This window comes from Lepidochelys kempii, chromosome 5 (genome assembly GCF_965140265.1).
Source record: "Lepidochelys kempii isolate rLepKem1 chromosome 5, rLepKem1.hap2, whole genome shotgun sequence".
Taxonomy (NCBI): Eukaryota; Metazoa; Chordata; order Testudines; family Cheloniidae; genus Lepidochelys; species Lepidochelys kempii.
Window position 1 is genome coordinate 35356125 of NC_133260.1, and position 25054 is coordinate 35381178.

The 25054-nt window shown below is 42.8% G+C and overlaps 2 protein-coding genes across 11 annotated transcripts in view; one reads left to right on the forward strand and one right to left on the reverse strand.

Annotated features, from left to right (window-relative positions):
• Positions 1 to 5688, forward strand: part of MTREX (Mtr4 exosome RNA helicase) — a 102394-nt gene extending 96706 nt beyond the window's left edge. For all 5 annotated transcript variants that reach the window (XM_073343938.1, XM_073343939.1, XM_073343937.1 and 2 more), the window contains 2 exons: positions 4783 to 4887; positions 5390 to 5688. In XM_073343938.1, the coding sequence (XP_073200039.1) occupies positions 4783 to 4887; positions 5390 to 5442 (158 nt within the window). In that variant the 3' untranslated portion in view covers positions 5443 to 5688. The remainder of the gene's footprint in view (positions 1 to 4782; positions 4888 to 5389) is intronic.
• The window catches only part of PLPP1 (phospholipid phosphatase 1), a 141513-nt gene continuing 117575 nt past the window's right edge, over positions 1117 to 25054 (reverse strand). For all 6 annotated transcript variants that reach the window (XM_073343943.1, XM_073343948.1, XM_073343947.1 and 3 more), the window contains 2 exons: positions 12010 to 12186; positions 1117 to 6011 (listed from right to left, as the gene is read on the reverse strand). In XM_073343943.1, the coding sequence (XP_073200044.1) occupies positions 5883 to 6011; positions 12010 to 12186 (306 nt within the window). In that variant the 3' untranslated portion in view covers positions 1117 to 5882. The remainder of the gene's footprint in view (positions 6012 to 12009; positions 12187 to 25054) is intronic.

Here is a 25054-nt window from a genome sequence, read left to right on the forward strand (position 1 = left end):
GGACAAAAACAGAATTTCCCCTGCTCTGGGGGCTGGTCTATGTGGCAGAATCTCCCTGTGCTTGAAGGTGGTTGTGGTGAATCAAGTTAACCAGCATGACTACATCACGGGCAGCAGTCCAGGCGGAATGGTGCTCAGCATCATGTCAGTTTAATTACTATTTCTTCATCGTAAGATCAAAAACAGGGCGAGTTTGTGTTGCCTTTGATCTTAAGAACCAGTGTTTTAATAATGATTAGGTGACATGCTTAACACGTGTCCTAGCCTGCCCTGCCAGCAGCGCTGTGACCAGCACTGTGTTGGCTAGCACTTTTCTTCCCTACACAAGGTTACTGTGTTCCATCAGTTTCGGTAATCTTTGAAATAAGGAAATTGACACATTCTTGCTCATTTATTCTGAATTCCTGGCTATCATTAGTTTATGCTGGAAATCTGATGTTTAATGCCAAAAGCCTACTGAGCTAGGTTTCCTGTGACCAACAGAAAACCTGGCAATCAGTACTTCTGGACTCAGCAGATTCCTCCTATTGAGAGGCTGCCTTTCTGACCACTGGAAGAAATTGTATCCCTTGGAGATACGCTCCAAAGGAATAAGGAGGGAAACAGATGATGGAAATCAAGAGCTACTCCCAGCTAGCCGTTCTTCTTGTGTTTCCCAGTTCACTCTTGGCTGAATAGGCCACACAAAGGCAATTAAAAATACAACTTTTCCATTTGTTACATACTTCCTGTGTTCTGGATAAGAGGACTGCTGGCTGCAAATGGGGAACAGAGTCACAGCCCAGGCTGTTTGCTGTTAGCCATTATGGCTACCGTAGCCTTCCGGTCACTCTTTGCAATGGTGGAGCCAGCAGACTTTTCCTCTAACCTTATGGGTCTATCTTTCATCTTTTGTGAGGGTGAAGATGCATGATTCGTCCCTTAAAGGGGTTTGTAAAAGGAGACAATTCCTGCAGAATTGTCCAAAAATAAATGCTGACTCTCTCTGAAGATTTACCCAGATAAAGCATTGTGGACTTTGTACCACACTGCATCTACATTTTTATATCAAAGCACCTGAGTTTCTGCAGCATAGTGACACTGAATCCTGTGGTACATTGACATAGGGGTTTCAAGTAGATTAAAAAACAAGCTTTTATTGAATTGAATATGAAAATGAATAATAAAATAAGGAACACTGTGATTATTGTTATATTAAATACAAGTCTCTATTGAAGGGCTTGTCTAGATGTTGGTAGTAGGTCAGTGCATACGAGGGAACTTCTAGTGCATGTTAACAAAATCCACATAGACAGTTAGAGCATGACCCACTAGATTTACACCCTGGCATGTCTCACACTAACTATTTTGTCTGGACAAACCCTAACTCTTTCTAATTTGATATTGCCCCCATACTATAAGATTCTCTTTCACACTGAAAGCAACATGTAGTATGGTGGGATAGGATGGGGTGAGAACTAGAAACTTTGGCATGGTGGTAGGAGGCATTTGGCACTGAGGACAAGATTAATATCATCTGTTCCCCTTTGTGTTGTGGACAGGGGTAGATGTGAGGATCTGACCTTCTGGGGGGAAGGGGAGAGCTTAAACATTTGCATACTTAATTTGTTCCTCATTATTACAAAAACACCAAATTGTACTGAGTAAAAACACTGCACAATGATGATTTAGATACAACCCCCTGTTTTTTCCTCCCTTTTTTTCTGCACAGCAAGTGGCTAGAGGAAGGGCTTGCTTAGCAGGTATGTTCTTTGCTATTACATGGGAGACAGTTAAATCCTGATCCAGGTTTTTTGTGATCTGGACCAGCAGGCACCTGGGCAGGATCTCTGGTGGAAGAATTAGGCTGTGTAACTCATGAGCAGTGTATCTGCATCACCAACAGTAGCAATGAGGGAAGCTGTAGGCTAGATGGGTATTGGACATTTTTAACGCTGACGGTTATACAAACAAACGAATTGATCCCCCCCTTTTGGAGCTGGTCAAAACTCAAGATTTTTAGTCTGTAAGAAATATTGGATTTTCAGAAGTTGGGTTAATTCTCCATTGGAATAAAACTGAATTTGGAAACTGTTCAGCAAGACAAAAATGTCATTTTGGAAATAGTGAAACATAGTGTTTCTGGGGGAAAAGAAATAAAACTGACAATGTCAGTTGAGTGATCTGCTGCCAGGGCTCCCAGAGTCTGTGGCAGCCCTGCCATGTAGACTGTCCTGGGGTTGGGAATCCCCAGGGCTCCTAGAGACCTGAGCCACAAGAAATCTAGCTTGTACTATAAGCACAATAGCTAGAAATCCTCAAAATATCACGATCTACCATAGCCATCACAAGCATTCAAAAAAAAAAACCAAAACCCCCAACCCCATCTAAAGTAACTTTTCTATGGAAAGGTGATTGTCACTTGTCCAAATAATTTTTACAGCTAGAGAAGTATAAAATGGAATAAAAACCATGAACTGCCTTGAAGGAACAACCAATAGGCATTTTTCACACAATTGGCTCTTTTTCCAGAGCCTTTCCTTCACTATAAACTGAATGCCTGACTCCTGCCAGTGTTCCAGTGGCTGGCAGGCTCTCTGCCACAAGCTGTAGACCCTAAACACTCACAGGTTTCCAGTAGAAACCTGCCGGGTGTTTGAACAAGTTTTATCGAATCTAAAATAGATTTGGCAAAACATTTCTGAGCAGCTCTGTCCTTCTACATTACAGCTGCCCTCAGTAGTGAAGGTGTACTAACTGCAGCACCTAATGTTCCTGTTGCAGACTGAGCCTTTGAATGCAGGAAGATGTTTCCAAAATGGGGGTGGAGTGTTGTGCATCATTTCCAAAGAAAGGTTTCTTGCTAAATAGCAGCAGCAGCATTGATTTGTGACTAGAAATCAGCCCAGTCCCTAACAATCAGAAGTAAAGTGGCCATGACAGGATCTTATACTTACAAGCCATAGTGGGGTGGAAGTGAGGGGGGGAACGGGAGAGAAAAGGGACCTAGAGTTTTGAAAAAGAAAACTGCCAAGCAATAATCGGTTTAAACATTTATAGATTGACTTGGTTTTTTAAAAGGAAGATAATGTAGGTTTAGGAATAACTGGTTGCTGTGTACAACTTTGTTTTGTCTGCAACAGCTATAAAGAAGCCTCTCTGTGCAAGCTGGTGCTTGGTGGAATTATATTCTTGTGAACAGACTCTAGCAGGGACTTCCAGAAAACTGAGTTGACGTTGCCAAAATGCAGCGTGGCTATGCTCAGGGGAACTGCTGATGGTTCACTTATTTTGGACTCGTGCTTTGTCTCAGTAATTGATGCCATGCGGCTTTTAACCTGCAATGGCTGCAAGCGGTTTTACAGATACTGTAGGAGTTACTCCTGCCGTAATGGCAGCAATGAATGTGTTCATATGAAGAATGCCTTAACAAAACAAATGTGTGCAGGCTTTCACTGAATATAGACAATTGTGGAATTAAGGCTTTATTTTCAAAGAGGGGTGTCTTTAGGCCTGGGTGGCAGAGACAAATTACTCTGGACTGTCACTTCTACAGTCTTCCTCCAGACCAGTTTGTGCTTTGTAGGATCAGTCGTCTGTGAAGTCACAACTCTGCCTGAAAAAATTAATCAAAGAGAAGCTTGTCCACAGCAGATAGTGCACTATCTGCTGGAAATTTAGATAAAAAATTACACTGAAGCTTCTTGTTCTCCATGTGGATATCACTTCAGTGCTGTTTAGTCAAATGTGAAATCTATACTGGACAGATATTTCCACATCACAGACTAGCTTTAAATTAGATTGTAACAAAGAAGCAAAAATTATATAATAGCACACTATATGTATTTACCATCCCTTCTATTTTAGGTATATCAAGTACTGTGCTTACATGTACTTAGTTATGCTACACGCCTGTACAGGATGTGGAACATGTCATGCACCAGAATCTAGTGCAGTCTCCACTAGCCCCATTCATTGTAGCAGAGAAAGTGAGCTGGCAATGGGACAAAGTCTTTAACACCTACATTCAAAGCCCATCTGCTCAGTAATCTCCCTGCTTTATAGCCCATTGCTTTTAGAATCCGAGTGTCCCTTAGTTTGAACAGTGGACAAGGGAATCCATGTATCAAAAAACAAATGCTACTGTCAGTTCAGGTATTCAGTTTATAATGAAGGAAAGACTCTGGAAAAAGAGCTAATTATGTGCAAAATGCCTATTGGTTGTTTCTTTCAAGGCTATCTGTATTTCAGCTGTTCATGACTTTTATTCTATTTTATACTTCTCTAGTGGCAAAAATTGTCTGGACAAGCGACAATCACCTTTCCATAGAAAAGTTACTTTAGATGGGGTTGGAGTTTTTTTGGAATGCATGGCGATGGTAGGAGGAAGTCTTGATACTTGGAGCATCTCTGGCTAGTGAGCCTGCAGTGCAGGCTAAATTTCTTGTGCAATATTCAGGCTCTCTAAAACTCTTGAGCAGCTGATTGAAATAGGTAGCAACTAAAGTGTCAGGGGCAAAGAGTTCTTTTACATGGCCAATAAACTTAATTTCTAGAAATGAAAGCTGGACTGTGGGAATGTAAGTTGGCATATGAAGTCAGTGGTTTTTAAAATGGAATTCTGTTACAAATCCAAAGCATTGTACTTAAGGAAGTAGGCCTGAAGCTGTACTGTTTAAGGATATCCTTCACGCAGAAGCTCAAGTTACATTTAATGATATGTCATGTAATGAGTTTAGTCAACTTTCTTGTTGCCATTAAGTGAAGTGACTGCTAAAAAACAAAGGCTTCATTTTTATCTAGGTAGCATAATTCGTTGTATGAGGCGGCTAGAAGAATTGCTTCGACAGATGTGTCAAGCAGCAAAGGCCATAGGAAACACAGAGCTGGAAAATAAGTTTGCTGAAGGTATGTATTTAGAATATGGTTATAAATAGAAGGGTGAAAGTATGTACCTATGAATTAAATCTATTTCAGCTTCTAAAGAAAATATTCAAGCCAAGTTCTTTTGAATTATTATTGAAAATCCTACATTATCTGAGAGAAAAAGCACTTGTAATTTAACACATTGTCAACTTGATTCTTTCTATAGAGAGGTATGGGTGCTGGAAAGTCTGACGTGGCTTTAGAGAGTTTATTTGCAATAGTAGTAAAAGCTAGCTGTTATAAGTATTAAATCTACCAAATTTTATGAAAAAAAACTGCTTAAAAGGATAATGCAGCTACCCTTTCAAGGATAGATTTTCACTGTACTTTATCCATGGGTCTAAAGTCATGACTTACACCGTGCACATAGAATACATAAGTCTCAGAGACTAGTACGGGTACCACAATCTAGGGTTGCAAGGTTCAGCTCTTACCTATATATTTTATGACACAATAATACTAATCTGTTTTTTCTTTTTGATAGGAATTACCAAAATCAAGAGAGACATTGTGTTTGCTGCAAGCCTCTACCTATAAAAAATCTATGTTCTGGAAGCTCATTACCGATTGGGAGCAATCTGAGACTTGTTCACGGAGCAGAATAATTTTAGACTGGTGGCATCAGGCCAGTTTGCCATTTTCACCCCCAAGACAGACATTTAATGGTGTATGTATTTAAAACTTGAAGCATTCTAGCAAAGCATCTTACATACACAGTGCTGTTTGTACATAAGTGTTACCATGTTATTTTAATAAAAAATTACAGAAGTGTTTTTATAAGCAGTAAGCTTGAATTAGAATTTTTTTAAAAGATTTTTAAAGCTATTAGATATACACAATGCTGTTATGTTACTATATACACATGTAAAGTGAGCATCCAAGAGGTATAGCAGCAGCAGTCCCTTAAAAGGCATTTATTTTACATATGGAGACTTATGAATTCATTTTCCTTTTAGAAAGCAGGAGACTTCACAGGATCATGGTTGGTGATTACTGCCATAGTGATTTCCATTTGTTGGTGTCTCATGTAGAGTCGTATGTGAATCTTCTTCATTGGGTTTAAATGTACGTCCCCTCACTTTGAAAAAATCTGATACATACACCACCTAAGTGAACAAATTATACACTGTTAGAATCCTGTAAAACCTTACACCCATTGTCTGTCAGCTAAAACTATCCACATTAAGGAGGTAGTCCTACAGTGCAAGTTCTTATGAATTTGGATTGGTCTTGTGTAGTGGTATATGGAGCCAGGGTACTAAAGTAACTGGTTCTGAGAGGAATCATGACTACAAGAGCTATTTACATTAAAGCTCTGATCAACTACCAGAAAATCTGTGAAACCTAAATATTTCCCCTTCAGTATTTTGGGATGAAACAGAAAAATGGATGTATGTATTTGAGCTAAACTTAGTTTCACCATAAAGTCTACTTATTGTCTGGGACTTCAGTTTAAGATAGATTCACACAATCAAGCAAATACTGCACCCTAGTTTCTAGAGAATCACCAGAATGTCCACTAATAAGGAAGGTTTTAAAGGTGTAAGTTTCATGCATCACAGTGGGTGTTACTGCTTTCCAAGTCACAGTTGTAGGATGAAGCAGATTCAAAGCATTCCTATCATTTTATATTTAAATAAGTTTCAAATTGCTATACATATTCTGCTTTAAAATGTAAAAGTTTCATTAGGAGTATCTGTGGTTAATTTTGCCATTTATATGTTGTGCACTCAACCCCAGTAGGACAAAATATTCATAGAGGCCCATCAGCACACTCAAAACCTATTTGAAATTGACAACTTCTGTTAAAAGTAAATTTATCTACTGAACAAAATATTAAGCAGCAGATGGTTGCTGCTAGTTTTTAAACAGCCAGTGCCTTCCAGCAGTTCAGTGGTTTCACTAAGCCCCTGGAACCAGAGGCTGATGAAGTGCTTAACAGAAGTAACCTCTTCTGCAGGTGCACAGTATTTTCTTCATTTTAGTTCAAAGTTAAGAAACCAAAAAAGATTGTCCTCTTCCAATCTATGAAGAAAAGCTAGGTGGAAGGAGGAGATTTACTAGTTCTAAAGTGTTGAAGGACATAACAACCAGAAACACTCAGTTCAATTCACTAACTAGATACTTTTCATTTAATACATCAGTTAGTAGCACATAAGGAAGGTAGTTTCATTTAGTAAAAAAATGCAATTAAATGCACAAAACCAGTTTTCATTTCCATCTAAATAGAGCTTGCAATAAATCACAGGTAAAAAAATATACATGCATAATTCACTTTCACATTAATTTAAATGAATGTGAATAAATGTAAAAAGCTACCTGCTAAGCAGGGGGATCATCACACACACACTTGTGTAAGCAAACAGTACCAGATTTAGTGTAAAGGGCTATATATTTAGTTGCAAATCAACACATTTGATGTTCATCAACCACCAATGGAGAATCAAATAAAAATGCAAAAAAGAGGAGATTTAAATCAATCAATTGCCCATCAGCAATCACCTGGAGTAGCAGTGGTACAGGAACCATTCATCTTTTTATGAACTAGCATGACCAGCTGCAAGCATGGAGAGACATTCCTGTCCCAGAGTCCCCACCTCAGCCCAGAGCCTCCCCTGCCCTAAGCCGACCACCTTTCCCCTCGCTAGCTGCCTAGCAACAAGTCTGGTTCCAGCATTCCCTTCACAGTGTTTTTCAGGTTTTATAATTTTGGTCAATCTGCCATTCACTTATGGCTCTCACCACACCTCTTTTCTGCAGTCTTCATCTTTCCCCTCATTATACTGACCCAGGGTGGACTATTTAAATCAAGTAGGAAATCATGATTTTGATGATAATCTTGTTTTGTATTTGTACTTTATTTTCTTAAAGGCAGGCAACCAGTGAAAATCATCCTGCCAGGAAAACCAGTATAGCTTAACATGCATTTCAGATCCTTAATTTTTACATACGTTAGAAAATGGTGACTATTTCTTATTTTCTAGAGGAAGATTAACTTTTTACTGTTGGCTTGACAAATCATTTAAAAACTGAATTAAACAATATATTACCCCTAGTAGTGAACTGAACTATGTTTCTGATCACTAACAAAAATTATTAAAGATCTAGAAAACATTACCTATGAGGGAAGATTGAAAAAATTGGGTTTGTTTAGTCTGGAGAAGAGAAGATAGAGGGGGCATGATAACAGTTTTCAAGTACATAAAAGGTTGCTACAAGGAGGAGGGAGAAAAATTATTGTTCTTAACCTCTGAGGATAGGACAAGCAGCAATGGGCTTAAATTACAGAAAGGACAGTTTAAGTTGGACATTAGGAAACTTCCTAACTGTCAGAGTGGTTAAGCACTGGAATATATTGCCTAGGGAGGTGGTGGAATCTCCATCATTGGGGATTTTCAAGAGCAGGTTGGACAAACTAGTTAGGGATGGTCTAGATAATAGTTAGTCCTGCCTTGAGTGCAGGGGACTGGACTAGATGACCTCCCAAAAGTCCCTACCAGTCCTATGATTCTATGCCCAAGATTTTAGAACTGGAAAGCCTCATTCTGTTCCTTTATGAATTAAATGTAAAGGGAAAACAAGCAAATTTGACTTCCAGACAGATTCTCTACTTTAAATAAACTGAAGAGGAAATATTCTCTGACCATGCAGAAGAGGCTACTGTTACCAAAAAGCTAGTTCAGCACTCCCTCTGCTCCCAGGGGCTTCGCCAGTGCCTTCCAGCAAGTCAGTGGTTGGATCGTCTTTAAAACGTCATATGTAATGCCTGAATGTTTTCCATTTAAATTTAATGCTAGATTATAGTACATTTAGGCCTCAACATAAAATTGACAATTTAAACAAAATTAAAATTATCCATTCTGCCCTCTCTCCTCACCCATTCCCAACCAGCACAAATCTCCTTGCCTCTGACATCTGCCCCATCCCGACTTCCTCCTCTACAATTTGTTTTCTACTTCTTCACCTTGGCCATCTTCCTAGTATCACCTGTACTTCTCAGCTTACTTGAATCTCATGTCCTCAATCCCAGCCACACTTTCACCACCTTTGACTCACTCCTCAAACCTTCCCCTCCTCTCTCTTCAAAGGGTCTTACAGATTTCTACCAAAAGAAAAATTTTAAAAAAAGTCATGATCTTCCTTCCTTCCTGCCTTCTCTTAACACCTCCACTTGTCCCAAATCATAGAATATCATGGTTGGAAAGGACCTTAGGAAGTCATCTAGTCCAACCCCCTGCTCAAAGCAGGACCAACACCAACTAAATCATCCCAGCCAGGGCTTTGTCAAGCCTGACCTTAAAAACCTCTAAGGAAAGAGATTCCACCACCTCCCTAGGTAATGCATTCCAGGGCTTCACCACCCTCCTAGTGAAGAAGTTTTTCCTAATATCCAACCTAAACCTCCCCCACTGCAACTTGAGACCATTACTCCTTGTTCAGTCATCTACCACCACTGAGAACAGTCTATATCCATCCTCTTTGGAACCCCCTTTAAGGTAGTTGAAAGCAGCTATCAAATCCCCCCTCATTCTTCTCTTCTGCAGACTAAACAATCCCAGTTCCCTCAGCCTCTCCTCATAAGTCATGTGTTCCAGTCCCCTAATCATTTTTGTTACCCTCCGCTGGATTCTCTCCAGTTTTTCCACATCCTTCTTGTAGTGTGGGGCCCAAAACTGGACACAGTTCTCCAGATGAGGCCTCACCAATGCCGAATCAATGGGAATAATCATGTCCCTCTATCTGCTCACCCCATGTCAGCTCTTGCTCTCCTTTGTATCACTCATCCCCTCCCTTACTTTTAACATCTCCTCTTTTCCGGCTCTCTCCCATCACAGAAGAAACCTGTGTTAGTCTCTTCTATCTTAAACCCACCCTTGACCCCACTTACCTCTCCAGCTACCAACCCTTTTCCTTCTGATCTCTAAGCTCATTGAGTACACCAGTTAATCACCGTCAAATCCTCCTCCTTCAATTCAATCTTAGACCCTCTGAAATACAGCTTCTGTCTCTTGTACTCCCCTGTAACCACTCTAAGGATATGTCTACACTACCCCCTGAGTCAGCGGGCAGCGATCGACCCAGCGGGGATCGATTTATCGAATCTAGTCTAGATGCAATAGATCGACCCCCGAGCACTCTCCCACTGACTCCTGTACTCCAGCTCCACAAGAGGCAGAGTCAACGGGGTAGTGGAAGCAGTCAACTCACCATGGTGAAGACACCACAGTAAGTTGATCTAAGTACACTGACTTCAGCTACATTATTCACTAGCTGAAACTGCCTAACTTAGATAGATTCCCCCCCAGTGTAGACCAGGGCTAAGTCTTTAAGCACTCTTTCCTAGTCATGTCATTCTCAGCAGCAGTGCTCCATCCTCATCCTTGACCTGTCAACCACCTTTGACACTGACTGTACTCCTCTTGAAATATTGTCCTCTCTTGGCATCCATGAATATCCTCCTGCTTCTCCTCTGACCTCTCAAATTGCTCTCAGCAGTGTCTCATTAAGAATGGCCCTACTGGGTCAGACCAAAGGTCCCATCTAGCCCAGTATCGTGTCTTCCGACAGTGGCCAGTGCCAGGTGCCCCGGAGGGAATGAACAGAACAGGCAATCAAGTGATCCATTCCGTTGCTCATTCCCAGCTTCTGGCAAACAGAGGCTAGGGACACCATTCCTGCCCATCCTGGCTAATAGCCATTGATGGACCTATCCTCCATGAATTTATCTAGTTTTTTTTTTTAAACCTTGTTATGGTCTTGGCCTTCACAATATCCTCTGGCAAGGAGTTCCACAGGTTGACTCTGTGTTATGTGAAGAAATACTTCCTTTTATTTGTTTCAAACCTGCTGCCTGTTAATTTCAGTTGGTGACCCCTAGTTGTCCCCTATATGTCCTTTGGGGATCCTCCTCATTCCCCCTACCCCCAGCTTTCTGTGGGATTTCCACAGGGCTCTGTCCTTGCTCCCCTTCTTTACACCATATTTCTGGGTAATCTACTCTTTTTTCAAGCCTGCCTTCTGTCCATACTAAAATCTCTACCCATCTCTGACATCTCCTTGTGGATCCAGCTCAACATGGCTAACAGCTCTGAATCTCCTCCCCTATGCTTCCCTCCTCACCCCAGCACAGGACACCACCACTATCCTGCCTGTCACTCAGACCCTTCAACTTGGACCTCTCTCTAAGTCCCAATATCCAGGCTCTGTTTAAATCTTGCCGATTCTTTCTACAGAACATCTAAGATACAGTCTTTCCTATCTCTCCGTACAGCCAAGACTCCTCATGTCCATTACAGGAACATTCTTTTTTCTGGTCTTGACAAACGCAGCCTTGCTCCACACTCTCAATTCAGAATGCTACTGCAAAAATAAATAGTTTTCCTAGTCTGTCACTTTTGCCTTGTCACCCCTCTTTACATACCTCCCATAACAAGTTATTTGACCTCATTTTCAAAGCCCTTCACTGCCTATCAACACCCTACCTGTCATCTCTCATTCATGACTGAAGTGACAACTCTTGCCTCTGATCTACCCATGATGCAACCCTCCATTGCTCGCTTGTTAAATTTTCCAATAGGCACCTTCATGCTCTCTCCCATGCTTCCCCTTGTACTTGGGAGGAGCTCTCTGAACAAAAACATTAAAAAAAAAAGCCACAAAACTACCTAATCCTCTTTCAAATTAATCTTTAAACCTCCTTTCCCAATAAGCCTACAAAAAAAATTGTAAGAGTTACAGTGCTGGTGTGCTGAGATCACTGGCCAGGACTCTCATGGTTTCCTGGTACTCCCCTGTCTGTATTCATCTGTCTTAGACCAAAAAGACTGTTCCTGCCCCAAAGATCTTACACCCTGTTTTTACAGCAGCTAGCACAGTTGGGGTCCTGGTCCATTACTGAGGCTTCTACAGTCTATGGTGGTAATAATGTGATCTAATTCTGTACAAGTTTTTCTTCTATTGCCTACCCCAGCCCCACTACTTTTCAGAGCATGTGGAAGGTCTGTACATTTCCCCCTGAATAGAGCCTGTACTTGCCACACATGGCATAAAACCTACTTTTAAAATACCTTTGATTCTTTCTTAGTGACCTACTTATGAACTTACGATGAGCACAGCTACCACCGCTCCCTGAAGGAGTCCTGTCAACACGTCACTCCAGTGATGTTTGTAATCAGAAACACGAGAGAGACCCACGTAGATAGATGCGGCAATGAGACCAAATTGCGCTGTGGGACGTACAAGTCTTGCCCAATCTCCTTTCATTCTGGCCTGAAGATAAAGCTGAAAGACAGGAAGAGTTGTTATCAAGCACCTTCGAAGCATTTTTCATCTAGTTTTCATCTAGAACTGCTCAGCTGATAAATCATGGCTCCAGGTTACTCAAGTTTAATCAGAAGTTACATCAGTCAGTATTCACATTTCAGAAGTATAATATGATCCATACCCCTGAATATTAAGTTAGTTTGAAACAGCACAGTAGTTCCAGAATATCAAATCCAAGCTATGTTACTCTAGTGTAAATACTCAACAGCTCAGTACAATATGAATGCAGAGATTTCAGTATTATTTCAACTATAGTCTTAATGTTTTGTATAGTTATGCTACTCCCCACCCTTAGTTTGTTATATGTTGTGTAAAGGAATACAGTGCATTAGCCCTGATTTTGACAAAGGGCTAAATTGTTTCAGAACTATAAGCTTCTGGTACCAGACTAAAGCCATTTAAGGAGTGGAAGAAGGATCCCAGTGAACAGTGGAGATATTGATCTAGTCTATTTCTACTGATTAAAGCTAGCTAGCTCTTCATTCATTGCTAAGCCATCTTTTTAGGGTGTTAAAATGCTGTCAGATATAACTTACAGGGTTTCCAAAAAATACTTTTCTTACTCTAAACAGAAAGCAACAAAAGACAACAGCGTGAGTATAGAATACATAAGTTCTACAATAGCCATTTAAGCAGGAGTATACAGGCCTTAATTATCTACACATGATTGCAATAACTATGGTGCTAAATAGAGCCTGCCCCTTAAGCCATGTCTACACTTACAGCTGTACTGCTATAAGAGCGCTCATGTAACTGCATTATGCCAGTGGGAGAGAGCTCTCCCACAGACATCATAAAACCAGCTCAATGAGCAGCAGTAACCATGTCCGCAGGAGAGCATCCCCCTACGCAACAAAAGTTTGGCCGACATAAGAGCTAGTGTAGACATAAATAAAGCCCATATAATAATTTTGTAAATCCAGCATAAAATTCTGGTTCTAATTGCAAAATATAGCCAAATAGAAAGCTAATTTAGCTATTACAATGAAGGATACCAACATTCATCAGCTGTCACCACAAAACTACAAATGTGTTCAGGTTGTTTTGACAAAGTTTAAATAATTTGGCCACCTACGTGTGTATTTACATCACTGGAGCTAAACTGTTACTCTACAGACTGCACCCCAAAAGTCCTGGAATATTGGAAAGTGATTCTTAGTGTGGGGGTGGGAGGGACAAAGTTTGTGGCCATTTTTTCCTTCTCCTCCCCCGCCTCACCTTCCCCCCAGCTTGTTTTATTTCCCTCCCCCCCCCCCCTTCTTTCCTGCCTCTTGGTAAAGCAGCTAGCATTCTGCTGCTTTAAAAAAAACTACAAATGCACAGAGCCTGTGATGATAAATAAATGCATCTGATGTAAGCCAAAACCAAGTCCAAGCAGTGAAACTGAAATGCATTTTAACCTGCCTTGTCTCTAATTATTGCCTTTGAACAGCTGATGTTTTCTTCTACAGAAAGTGGAAATCGCCCCAAGCGGAAGAGGTTTTCCAGATTCATATTAAAATGTATTACACTCAAATATGACAAGAGTATTTTAAGCATAACCCAACTTTGTAATTTCATATCAGCCTGTCCTTAGATCACAGCTTTTGTGCTCCCTCCTGCAAACCCCCTTCTGAGTACAAAACACAGATCACTAGATCTTATATGTTACCTTCCCCATATAATCCACACAAGACACTGCCTTTGTCTATCACACTCATTATCTCTAGTACAGAGACAGGCTAGAGACCGCATGTTCCAGCTGAGAGGAGCTTTTCCTGGATCCATCCAATATACAGTTAAGAATCCCAATACCCGAGACACCTAAGAAATCTTGTACTGGATGTAAGCAAGAAGTTGAACAAGATTATCAAATTATCAAGATTAGTAATTAATATACACCACAAAAAGTTTACAGAGTCACTTTTTAGTGATGTTGTTTTAAGCAAAACTCCTTGTTATTTTACCCCAACTATTCTGTACTGTGTTTTGTGACTTTAGTGTTCACAAGATTTTTTACAGGGCCTCTTCCAAACGCAGGAAATCTAAATGCGTTACGATATATTTAATAGGGAAAGTTTTGATTTTGCTTCATGGTACAACTTGAATAGTGACTGCTAGCAAACAGCAGCCATTTGGGAGCTCAGCAATAACTCACTTTGCAACACAAACCCATCTCGTCATAGGAAAAAAAGCACACTATTATCCTATCCTCTACAAGAGCTATACGAGAAATTGCTAATGGAACTGGGATGTGTGCTCAAGGTCTCAAAACAGCAGCAGCACTGGTCAACAGCTTAAATCTTGGTCTAAAACTTGACTTCATAACCTTGCAGCCCAAGATCTGAAGTGCTGTCAACTGAGCCACACAGGATTCATGTGCTACCATGATATACAAACCACCTAATGTCAATGCTTCCACAGCCAACTTCAAAAACCATGTGCATCTATTATAACCATTAAGTTTATTGTGCAAATAATGTACATTAAAGGTGCTACTTTCCAAAGGTAAATGTTTGGGGAATGTTCCATTGGTTTTTCAAAGTAACTGTTACATCATCACATTGGTATTTTCAGTCTGCTATAAACAGAGTGTCAAAAGATCAACCCTCGACAGAAATAACTTGTCCTCCCCTCCTCCCCCCCCACAGCAGGGTCAGGGTGAAATCAGTCCCAGAAAAAGACGCTATAAGCTAAGTTTAATCAGAGTGTAAATGCCAAACAGGTCCTCTTAGGACACAGCTTATTCTGCAGATAGGTTTCAAAGTGTGACTTCATTCCATGTTGCCATTATTTTGCCGCTGTGTATATTAACTGCCAGACAGAGCAATATAGTATGTGAAGGGTGAAAAGCTGTGTTTTATGTTACCTCAGCTTTCATACTACAATAGATTCAGTGGTTCTACATGGGCCACTGGTGGTCCATGCAGCACATGGTGGCCTACAGGGAGCTAGCTGGTCATTCAGTGCTAGCTCTCTTTTTTTCTCCAGCTGCTGAAGTCCCCTGAAGACAGCTACATGTCCTTCAAAAATGTGGTCTATACTAGAAGAACATTTTGAGACACCCTGGTGCAGATTAGCTGGTAAGAGCTTTCATGGTCAGCCTACAGAAAGCTGAGCTAATGGTAAAATGTTGTCTTTGAACCTCCCTCAAGCAGAACGTACTCCCAAAGCAAAATGCTGGCCCTTTTCTGGGTAACAGACAGCTGGCAAACAGGAAGCCCAGGTTTTATGTTTAAACAAACTTCAATTCCACATTAAGAAAGTAACCACTAGCCACAGCAGTTCAAGATTTGGAAGTATCCTATAACGATGTATAGGAGGCACACCGTTAAGTATGTATATTTTACTCATCCTAGAGCCTTTCTGAAGACTTGCACAGTGATGCCTACAGCAAGTATAAGAAACCCTTGAGCTCTTCCACGCTCCACAGCAGAACGGGACTCCACAGCAGTCCCACATTTTTCTAAGAGTAGGTTCACAACCTGGGAAGGAGGGAGAAGTCATCCCACACAGCACTTTCTTTTCAGTCACTTCACTGAAATGACTATCTGCTGGTGTAATTACTGTCAGAGAGTAACAGCTGCTGCTGTTTATCACAAGTGCATTTTCGGATATTAAGTGCTTGCGATGGTTATTTTTCATAAGCCAGCTGCTGCAGTGGCAAATTCCATGTTATTTTTATCAGGGTCCTTCTAACTGAATTTAAACTTAACAGACTTAGCCAGTGGTTTGGGGGGAGGAGGGGGAAGGGGAGTTGCCTTCTAATCAATCACTCTTTAAAACTGAATTGAGCAATGGGAGCAAGACCTGGGTTGACATGAACAGTTTAAAACAGATGAACAACATTGCTTAGTGCACTAAAATAATCCTCTCACAAGACATTAAGGAATACAACTTCTCCCCTGTAGTCCCATAAATATACAGGTCTATGAAAGTTAAAGCCAATCCCACATAAAATATGTATCCTTGTATGCATCCATAGATGTGAATTTTACTACATTCATGGTTATAGTAACATACACTATGTATATAAAATACAGGCTTGACACGAGGAGTGTATCTGTACATGCAGACGACACGTCCCCTTTTGATTTCTTTAGGGCCCAATCCTGCTCCTACTTGAAGTCACTGATAAAACTGCCTTCAAATGGGAACAGGATTGAATCCTGCCCCCTTTGCTGTGTTTTCATTAAAGTGCAGTGAAAAGTTTCCTGCATAATTGGAAGCAGACTGAATTTCAGAGTTAAATGTTCTGTCACTGAAACTGTGGAACTTGTCAGTAAATTTCACACAGCATTACTGCAGAAAGTATGTTAGAGCAACAGGATTTACCCTGTGATTTACTACGGAGGTGTCACTGCATCTGAGAGAGATCAGTGTAAGAGAAAAAATACTAAATTAATGCTTAAATTCAGGACGCCATTCCAATATCTTAAGTAGTTCCACAAACACGTGTAGGTGTTGATTTGTCCATCCTCCCTCTCCTGCTCTCTTCTGTCCCTATATAAACTGTCATTATTAAATTACCTTAGAAATGGTAGGTGCCATTAACAGTGGTCAGCTCCCCCACCATGCTTTTAATTTACTAAGTTGGACACACACACAGATGTATTTTATAGAAGCTTTCACAGAGTATGATTAAAGAATTTTTAGCCATTTTTCACTTAATGCTTACCCTATAACGAAAATACCACACATGCTGAACACAAATTTCCTCCCAGCCTATGGTCTAATACTCCATTTCTAAAAATACTACGTAGGGGCTGAAAAACAGCCACTTTGAGGTTTTTTGCAAGAAGCCACAGACACAAATGGAAAGGTTTTTGCAACTAGAGAATTATTTGCTGCCGTTTAAAAAATGTCCCGCCCCCCTAAAAAAAGAGGGGGGATTTTAAAAATATTAGGTATTTATAAAGTTTATTTTAAGATGTGACTTCTGTTTTTCAGAGAGCAAAAACTGCTGAGATGGAATTCTGTAGCTCTACATAAGAAAATTCAGAAATCCTTTGAGAAAAATACTTTTCAAAAGACTGAAATGTTCTTTTTTCAGACCATAAGTACAGTTACTTCATACAACCAAAAAAAAAAGAAGAAGAAGAAAAATACAATAAAAACTTTACTTTGCTATACAAATATTACTTGAAATCATTAACCATGCAAGCCCCCCAGCTGCCTTATAATCCTGCCCTTAGGACACAGTGTTCTTTCTTGTCCACTAAGGCTAACTACTAAATCCAGGTCATGTATTTAAAGCTAGTTTATAATACTTCGTGCTTCTACAGTACTCCTCAAAGCCCTTTGCAAACATTAAAGAATCTGCAGAACAGAACAGATACTCTGCAACTGAACACTGCTTTGAAACAAAACCTAAGCCACACCATGAATTTCACATGGCAGAGTTCAGGTATTTCAGACGTCAGTCTTCAAGAGGTTTACTGTTTCCATACAAATTTACACCAAAGAGGAAATCTGGGAAGTGAATCTCTGGATTTTTCCTACTTTGCAGAAACAGCATCAATTAAAAAAAATAGAAGTTAGAAATACAGTAATTCCTCGCTTAAGGTTGTAGTTATGGTCCTGAAAACTGCTACTTTAAGCAAAATGATGTTAAGCGAATCCAGTTTTCCCCATAAGAATTAATGTAAGGGAGGGGGGGTTAGGTTCCAGGGAAATTTATATATACATGGTGGTGGAGTCAGAGGGTGGGCTATTTCCCAGGGAACACCTTACCGCTAAATGATGAACTAGCACTCAGCTGAGCCCTCAAGGGTTAACCCATTGTTGTAAATGTAGCCTTGCATTCTACAAGGCAGCACGAATGGAGGGAGGAGGACAGCATGGCAGACAGAGAGAGACAGACAGACACACACACGCACATTGCCCCTTTAAGTACGCTGACCCTACTTCAAGTACACTGCCTTTTTAAGTAGATCAGCAAGTTGAGACAGCAGCTGCTGCCAGCAAGCTCCCTCCATCCTGAAACCTGTCCTGTCCCCCACAGCTCTGTGGAGATGGGGTAAAGGAGGGGGGAGAGGGGGACACCCTGACATTAGCAACCCTCTACCCACCCCTCTGCACAGAAAGCAGGAGATTCCTGGGAGCAGCTCCAAGGCAGAGAGCAGGAACACTACCTGGCAGTGGTGGGAGGGACAGCTGAACTGCCCGGCAATTGATAGCCTACTGGGCGGCTGCCTGACAGGAAACTTAGGGGGGCTGCCGGTCCCTGCTGGTTCCAAGCCCCCACCAGCTAACTCCAATGGGCTGCTCTTCCTGCAAGCAGTGGACAAAGCAGGCTGCTGCTGAACAAGGTTATAAGGGAGCATTGCGCAACTTGAAACGAGCATGTTCCCTAACTGATCAGCAACGTAACAAAGTTAACTGGGACGACTTTAAGTGAGGAGTTACTGTACTTAGATGATGTGGGCATTATTGCAAAATATTGTCTTAAACCTCCCCCTCCCTGTTGCTCCTGGCTGCTGTTGGTTGCTGGGGCGAGCAGCAGAGGTTGGGCCCTGCCCCCCCTCTGGTGTCACCAACGCTGTGGGATCAGGCAGCCAGTGAGTTCCCCACCTTCCCAGGGGTGGTGGGTTCAGGCTTTGGGCTTCAGGCCTGGGGTGGTGGGGCAGCAAGCTCTGGTCGTGGGTTCCCACAAGTCCCCACTTCTGGTCTTTTATGCATGTCTGTCTGTCTCCCCACCCCAGGAGACACCCAATGGGAAGTTCTTCAAACAAAATAAAAGTCCTCTCCCCTCTTTCTTCATCTGAGAGAGGAGTCCATAAGCAGACAGAGACAAGGGTGACCTGGATATCAGGCCAGCTTCCTGGGTCAGCCCTCTGAGCTTAGTTTAAAATGGGGTCTACCTCCAGCCACTCCTCTTGGGACATACTACTTTAAGAGGTTGGGTCACACAGATCTGGGAGCAATAGGGCCTGCCACTGTCTCCCTCTTGATGGGTCTGTCTCTGCTGCCCAAGATGGGGCTGCCCTCTTCTTGTTCATCACTCCTTCCTGTGGCAGATTTTTCCTTTTAAAGCTTCCCCACCCTCCAGGCAGAACAATCCTTGCGGATGTGCCTCATGGATGTTGAACTGGCCCAGAGGAGCTCGTTAGTCTCCTTACTGTCAGTGTGAGGGCGTATCCCTTCACATGCTCCACCCCTCAAGCTGGAAAGGCTGTTCTAGGGCAGCGTTGGCATGGTACTTTCCCACCTGCTGTTGTGGTGCAAGGTATAATAGCATTATATATGGATTTAGGTCTTCAATTGTGTGAATCCAGCATAAGGGAACATGATCCATTACCAGAGAGAAGGGGCTACCCAACAGGTAATACCCAAGGGAATCCATGGTCCAGTTAATCTTGAGTGAGCCTTTTCTCTAGGGAAAAGCTTCTACTCAGGTAGAGGGCTGGGTGCTCTTCTCCTCCAAAGCCTTATGAGACAGTACAGTGCCCAGCCTGACGTCTGAGGCATCGGTGTGCAGTCTGAGCTCCCAAGAAAAAAATCAGGGCTGAAGAACACAGGCACCTGACATGGTCATGTTGTCAGTTCACTAAAAGCATCCTCATATTTCTCATCCCACTGGGTCATCTCAGAGTAGTTGCCTTTCATGAAGTCCGTAAGAAGGGCTGTGATTGAGGCAAAAACACGGATAAACCTGGTTGAGAAAATGCCTTACTTGCCTCTTTGTCTGGGGAATGTGACATGCTGTTAGGGCCTCTACCTGGTTGACCGCTGGCTTCACAAGGCTGCCTCCAACGCGGTACCCCAAATAGGTTACTTCATCTATGGCTATCTTACGGGTAACTCTGAAAAGTAAGTCCTGCATCCTGTTGGGCTTTTAATATTGCTTTTGAGTGCTGTAGGTGGTCTTCCCAGATAGGACTATAGACAATGTCGCCTATGTACGGGGTGAGGATCCTGTTCATAAGCCACTAGAAAGTTGTGGCACCTCCACAGGGACCAAAAGGCAGAGTCTTGAACTGGAAGTACCCAAAGGAGTGGAGAAAGTTGTTTTCTCTTGTGAGAAAGAGGATAAAGGGATCTGCCAATACCCTTTTGTTAAGTCAGTAGTGCTCAGGTGTTTCACAAATCGCAGCTGCTGTAGTAACTCATCTACCCTGGCACTGGGTAGGTGTTGAATTTCGAGATGGAATTAACCTGTCTAAAGTCAATGCGAACCCAAACCGAAGCGTCTGGTTTGGGAATGAGATCTGTGGGGCTCCTCCATTCACTTTTGGATTTCATAGTTATCCTCATCTCCAGCATTGCTCACACTTCCTCTCAGACTATATCCCACAACCTCTGTGGCAATGGTCTAGAGCTCTCCCTGACCAGCTGGCCTGGCGTGGTCTATAGATGATGTGGGATGAACTGCATTCTCCGGGGCAGGTGGAAAATATCATTGTGAAATCTGACAAATTGGAGGAGCTTCTTCCTTTGAGCAGGGCAGAGCCCCTCACCACCCCATACTGTTGTCAGTTCTTGGCTGCTGGGTACCAATGGGACCTGAATTAGGGTCCCAGGAGAGGGAGTTATCAGAGGGTCTCCTGCATCTTCCAAAGTTTGAGAAGATTCACTTGATAGATATTGATTTCTTTTCTCCTCCCTGGTAGTCTTATTTCTTATGACCTGCCTGACCACTTCAAACGGACCCTGCCATTGGGCCATTAATTTAGATTCTGCTGCAGGAGAACACGGTCATCCGGTTGGAAAGTTTGTAGTCATGCCCCTCTCTTGTAATTTCTTTCCTGATGAGTTGGGCCTCTCTCAAATTCTCTCTACCGAAAACCCCTATGTTTCTGAGTTGTTCCCTTCATTATAAGGCATATCGTAAGGCTTAAGGCCCCTATGTCTTGTTCCTCCCAATCTTTTCATAACAAGTCCAAGATTCCTCATGGTTGACGACCACAAAGAGAACCCTGTAGACATTTGCAGGACCTCCTTATGGGAAACAGGAGCGATGGGAATAGCTGGTCCCACTGCTTGCGGTTGCCGTCAACAAAGCATTTCACCATTCCCTTCAGCATCTTATTAAATTGCTGTACTAGGCAATCAGTCTGCGGGTGGTACACCTAGGTTTTCCAGGATGAGACTTTCAGAAGGGAACATAATTCATGAATTGGCTGGGAGGTGAAGTTAGTCCCTTAGCTATTAATATTTCTGGGGAAAATCTCACATGTGAGAAGCGCTTTAAGAGTTTCTAGAGCTATCGCTGTAGCTTTCATGGAGTGCAGAGGAACAACCTCTGGACACCTAGTTGCATAGTCGATCACTCATATATACTGATGCCCCAAGGCTGTTTTTTCTAGGGGCCTGATCATGTCCACTGATTCTCTCAAAGGGTGACTCGATCGAGGTCAGGGACCTTTGCGGCTGCCTCACTGACATTCCAGGTAGGAGAAACAGTATTCCCACCTAATGATGCACCTCTAGCCAGTAGAACCAGGCCAATACCCAATACAATGTCTTCTCTCTCCCCAGGTGTCCAACACATGGGATATCATGTGCAAACTGCAACATCGCCCACGGTACCTGTATGGCACCAGCAGCTGGACCCTCACCCACCCCAGCTTGCCTACCCCTTTCAATTGAATACAAGCACTCCTTTTTGAGCATGAAGGGCAGATACTGCTCACCCAACAAAGGCTAAGTTAGGGTGGTTCCTCTGTCCTTGCCCAAAATTCCCACGCTGTAGGAGGGTTTCCAGGTCCCAATTGCTTACCTCTTCTTCCCCCCCCCCTTTTATTTTAAACCCCTTGTACCAAATGTGGTTATACCTGCATTCTCCAACATTTGTCAGGGGCAGGGGCTCCCTCAAGTCCCCTCTAGACCCAACTTCTGGTCCTTTATAATGTCTCTCTCTCCCCGCCAGCAGACACCCAAGCAGGGTTTGGCGGGCAAACAAAAGAAGAGTCCTTTCCCCTCTTTCATGGGAGAGTGGAGTCCGTAGGAAAATAAAGAGACAAGGGTGACCTGGATAACAGGCAGCCTTCCTGGGTCAGCCCTTTGGACTTAGTCTAAAATAGCTACCTCCTGTCTCCTTGTGGGGCGTACTGCTGAGGCTGGGTCATGCCACTTCAGGAGCGGTGAGGTCAGTTGCTGCTCCCTCAGCTGGCCTCTCTCAGCTGTCTGAGGTGGAGCAGCCTTCTTCCTGTTCACTGGCCCTTCTTGTGGCAGGTTTTTTCTTTTAAGCTCCCTCTCCCCCCTCGCCCCCCGGCAGAACAAGCCTTGCAGTTGCACTTGCACCTTGGTGTTGGACAGATCCAGAAGAGCGAGTTAACTTCCTCTCCGCCAGAGTGAGGGTGTGCCCCTTCACAAGCAACTACAACTGGGACTTGACTGAACACTGTGGGACCTAGGGCTGCCCAGCTGCCCCTTGAGGCTAGACAGACTCTTGCCCTGGGGAAGAACGACAGACAGGTTAAGTCAACTGATGCAGCAGCTCTAGGCCATAAGTAAGCCCCTTTGTTTTCAGTTTAAACCAATTTTTACAGAAAAATTCCCAGGTTTTACAAAAAAGTACTATTCAGTTTTCCAATTTTCACCCTGCTTTTGTATCATCCAAATACCAAAAAAAAAAAATCCCACCTTGTTTTATTAGGAAAATATAACACATTGCATGAGATGTATGTATTATGATAATACGTTAGTCTGTGTGTATATGCAAAGCTGCCTGTTGAAGTAAGGCTATGGATCAGTCTAGAACAGGGGTGGCCAACCTGTGACTCTGGAACCACATGTGGCTCTTCAGAAGTTAATATGCGGCTCCTTGTATAGGCACCGACTCCGGGGCTGGGCTATAGGTGCAAACTTTCCAATATGCCTGGGGGTGCTCACTGCTCAACCCTCGGCTCTGCCCCAGGCCCTACCCCAACTCCACCCCCTTCCCCCAAGACCTCTGCCCCTTCCCCTGAGCCTGTCACATCCTCATTCCTACCCCCTCTCCACCCCACAGCCTCCATGCCATGAAACAGCTGATCACAGTGGGCAGGAGGTGCGGGGAAGGTGCTGATTGGCCGGCGGGTGGGAAATCCTGGGGGTGGGAGGAGGAAGTGATGGCAGGCTGCTGATGTATTACTGCAGCTCTTTGGCAATGTACACTGGTAAATTCTGGCTCCTTCTCAGGCTCAGGTTGGCCAGCCCTGGGCTAGAAGATGCACGCAAGCAAGCTCTGAAGTGCATATGCATCTGAATGTACTGATGAATCTCACGCTCACCACATACACATTTCAAGCTGTTAGCAGACAATGGTTTAAGATCTGACACACTAAAATGGGAAGAAAACGAAAATCTGTATTAGAATGTTTCAGAGCACAAGGAAGTATTCAAAAGTTTAAAAAAACAAAAATAAAAACAGGAGAAAAGGATGAAGTTGAATGTACGTGCTGCAAACGATGTGGTCCAATTATTAAATGTAAATATTTATAGGCTAATAATTTCTAAATCTACAACAACAAACTGTTTATTCAAATGAAAAGTTTTATTTGGGGGACTAGAGACACTGTATATTGTTTTCTTAAATTCAGAGGTGACGTGTTTGGAGTTCTGTTTTAGTTCTGCAGCAAACCACATTGTTGAATGGAATTCAAAGCATTAATTTACTAAATACACCCCACCCCGATATTTACCCAGAAAAATTAATAGTTTTTTGCACTGATTTTCACCTCTTTGTGTTGTAGTAATAAACACTGATAAATTAAATTAAATAAAAACTGAAAATGAAGGGCCCAAGCCATAAGGGATTGCCCAGGAGGGGCTACAGTCCCTGCCCTAAGGAGCTGCCACAAATGGTGGCCGGAGGGCTATGTTGACTCTGACGGGCAGTGGGGTAGGTATAAACCCATCCTTAGGGAGGGTTTTTGTTTTTAAATGAAAAAATTTTCTCATCAAGCAGCCCCTGGCAGGGAGGGGTGCAGCCAGTAAGCCACCAAGGGAATTTTCTCCTACAGATTTCAGCAGCTTCACAGGAAGGGGCAGGGTCTGCCCCCATGACCTCTCAAGTCTTCCGCTCTCAGCCAGTATCCCTCAACAGAGCCCTGCTCCAGCAGGCTTAGAGAGATTTGTAGGAGGGGATAGAAAGAGGTAGTTCAGAAGCTATCGCTGTCTTCCTACGGATATTATGAAGTTTGCTGAAGGGGAGAAGACTCACCCTCCACCTACTAGGACTTTGCGGAGGCTCCCAACAACCCAAGACTTGACTTGTAGGTACATGTAGGCAACCAATGAATGACTAGCCCTCCTAAGTCTCCCCAGGAGTCTAATAAGAGAGTTGGTTATTGACAGGGGGACAGAGGGAAACCACAAGTCTAAAGTCTTGGGGGGTACCCATGAACCTGTAAGGTGCATGGATTAGCTACAAGCCTAATGCATGATGTGGAGTTCAGAGGCCTCATAAGGTTCCAGCAGATGAAGCGCTCACAGGGGGCTGAATAGCCTGTAAAACTTTTGGAGGTGGGAGAGCAGAGATCTCCTTCCCTAGAACTCCAGCTGGAGGATGCAGAGCAGCAGGAAGCAATCAAAAGGAATGCAGAAGTTTTTTCATCTCTATGCACCCCTCTTTGCTTCTGAGGGCCTACAAGTCCCCTGCTAGCTGCATTCCTCACCAATAGCCATTGGTGCAGACCTTAAGAGAACAGCCCCACTCCTGTGAGCATTAGGAGAGTAATAGGAAAGATTTCCACTCCTACGCATTTCTTGGGCTCTGCAGGAAGGAAGCTGTAATAGTGAGTGTCCACAAAGGGTTTGCAAAAAAGTGAGACTCCTCCTTGCAGACCTTCAGGCAGGGGTTCTCAAACTGGGGGTTGGGACCCCTCAGGGGGTCATGAGATTATTACATGGGAGGTCACAA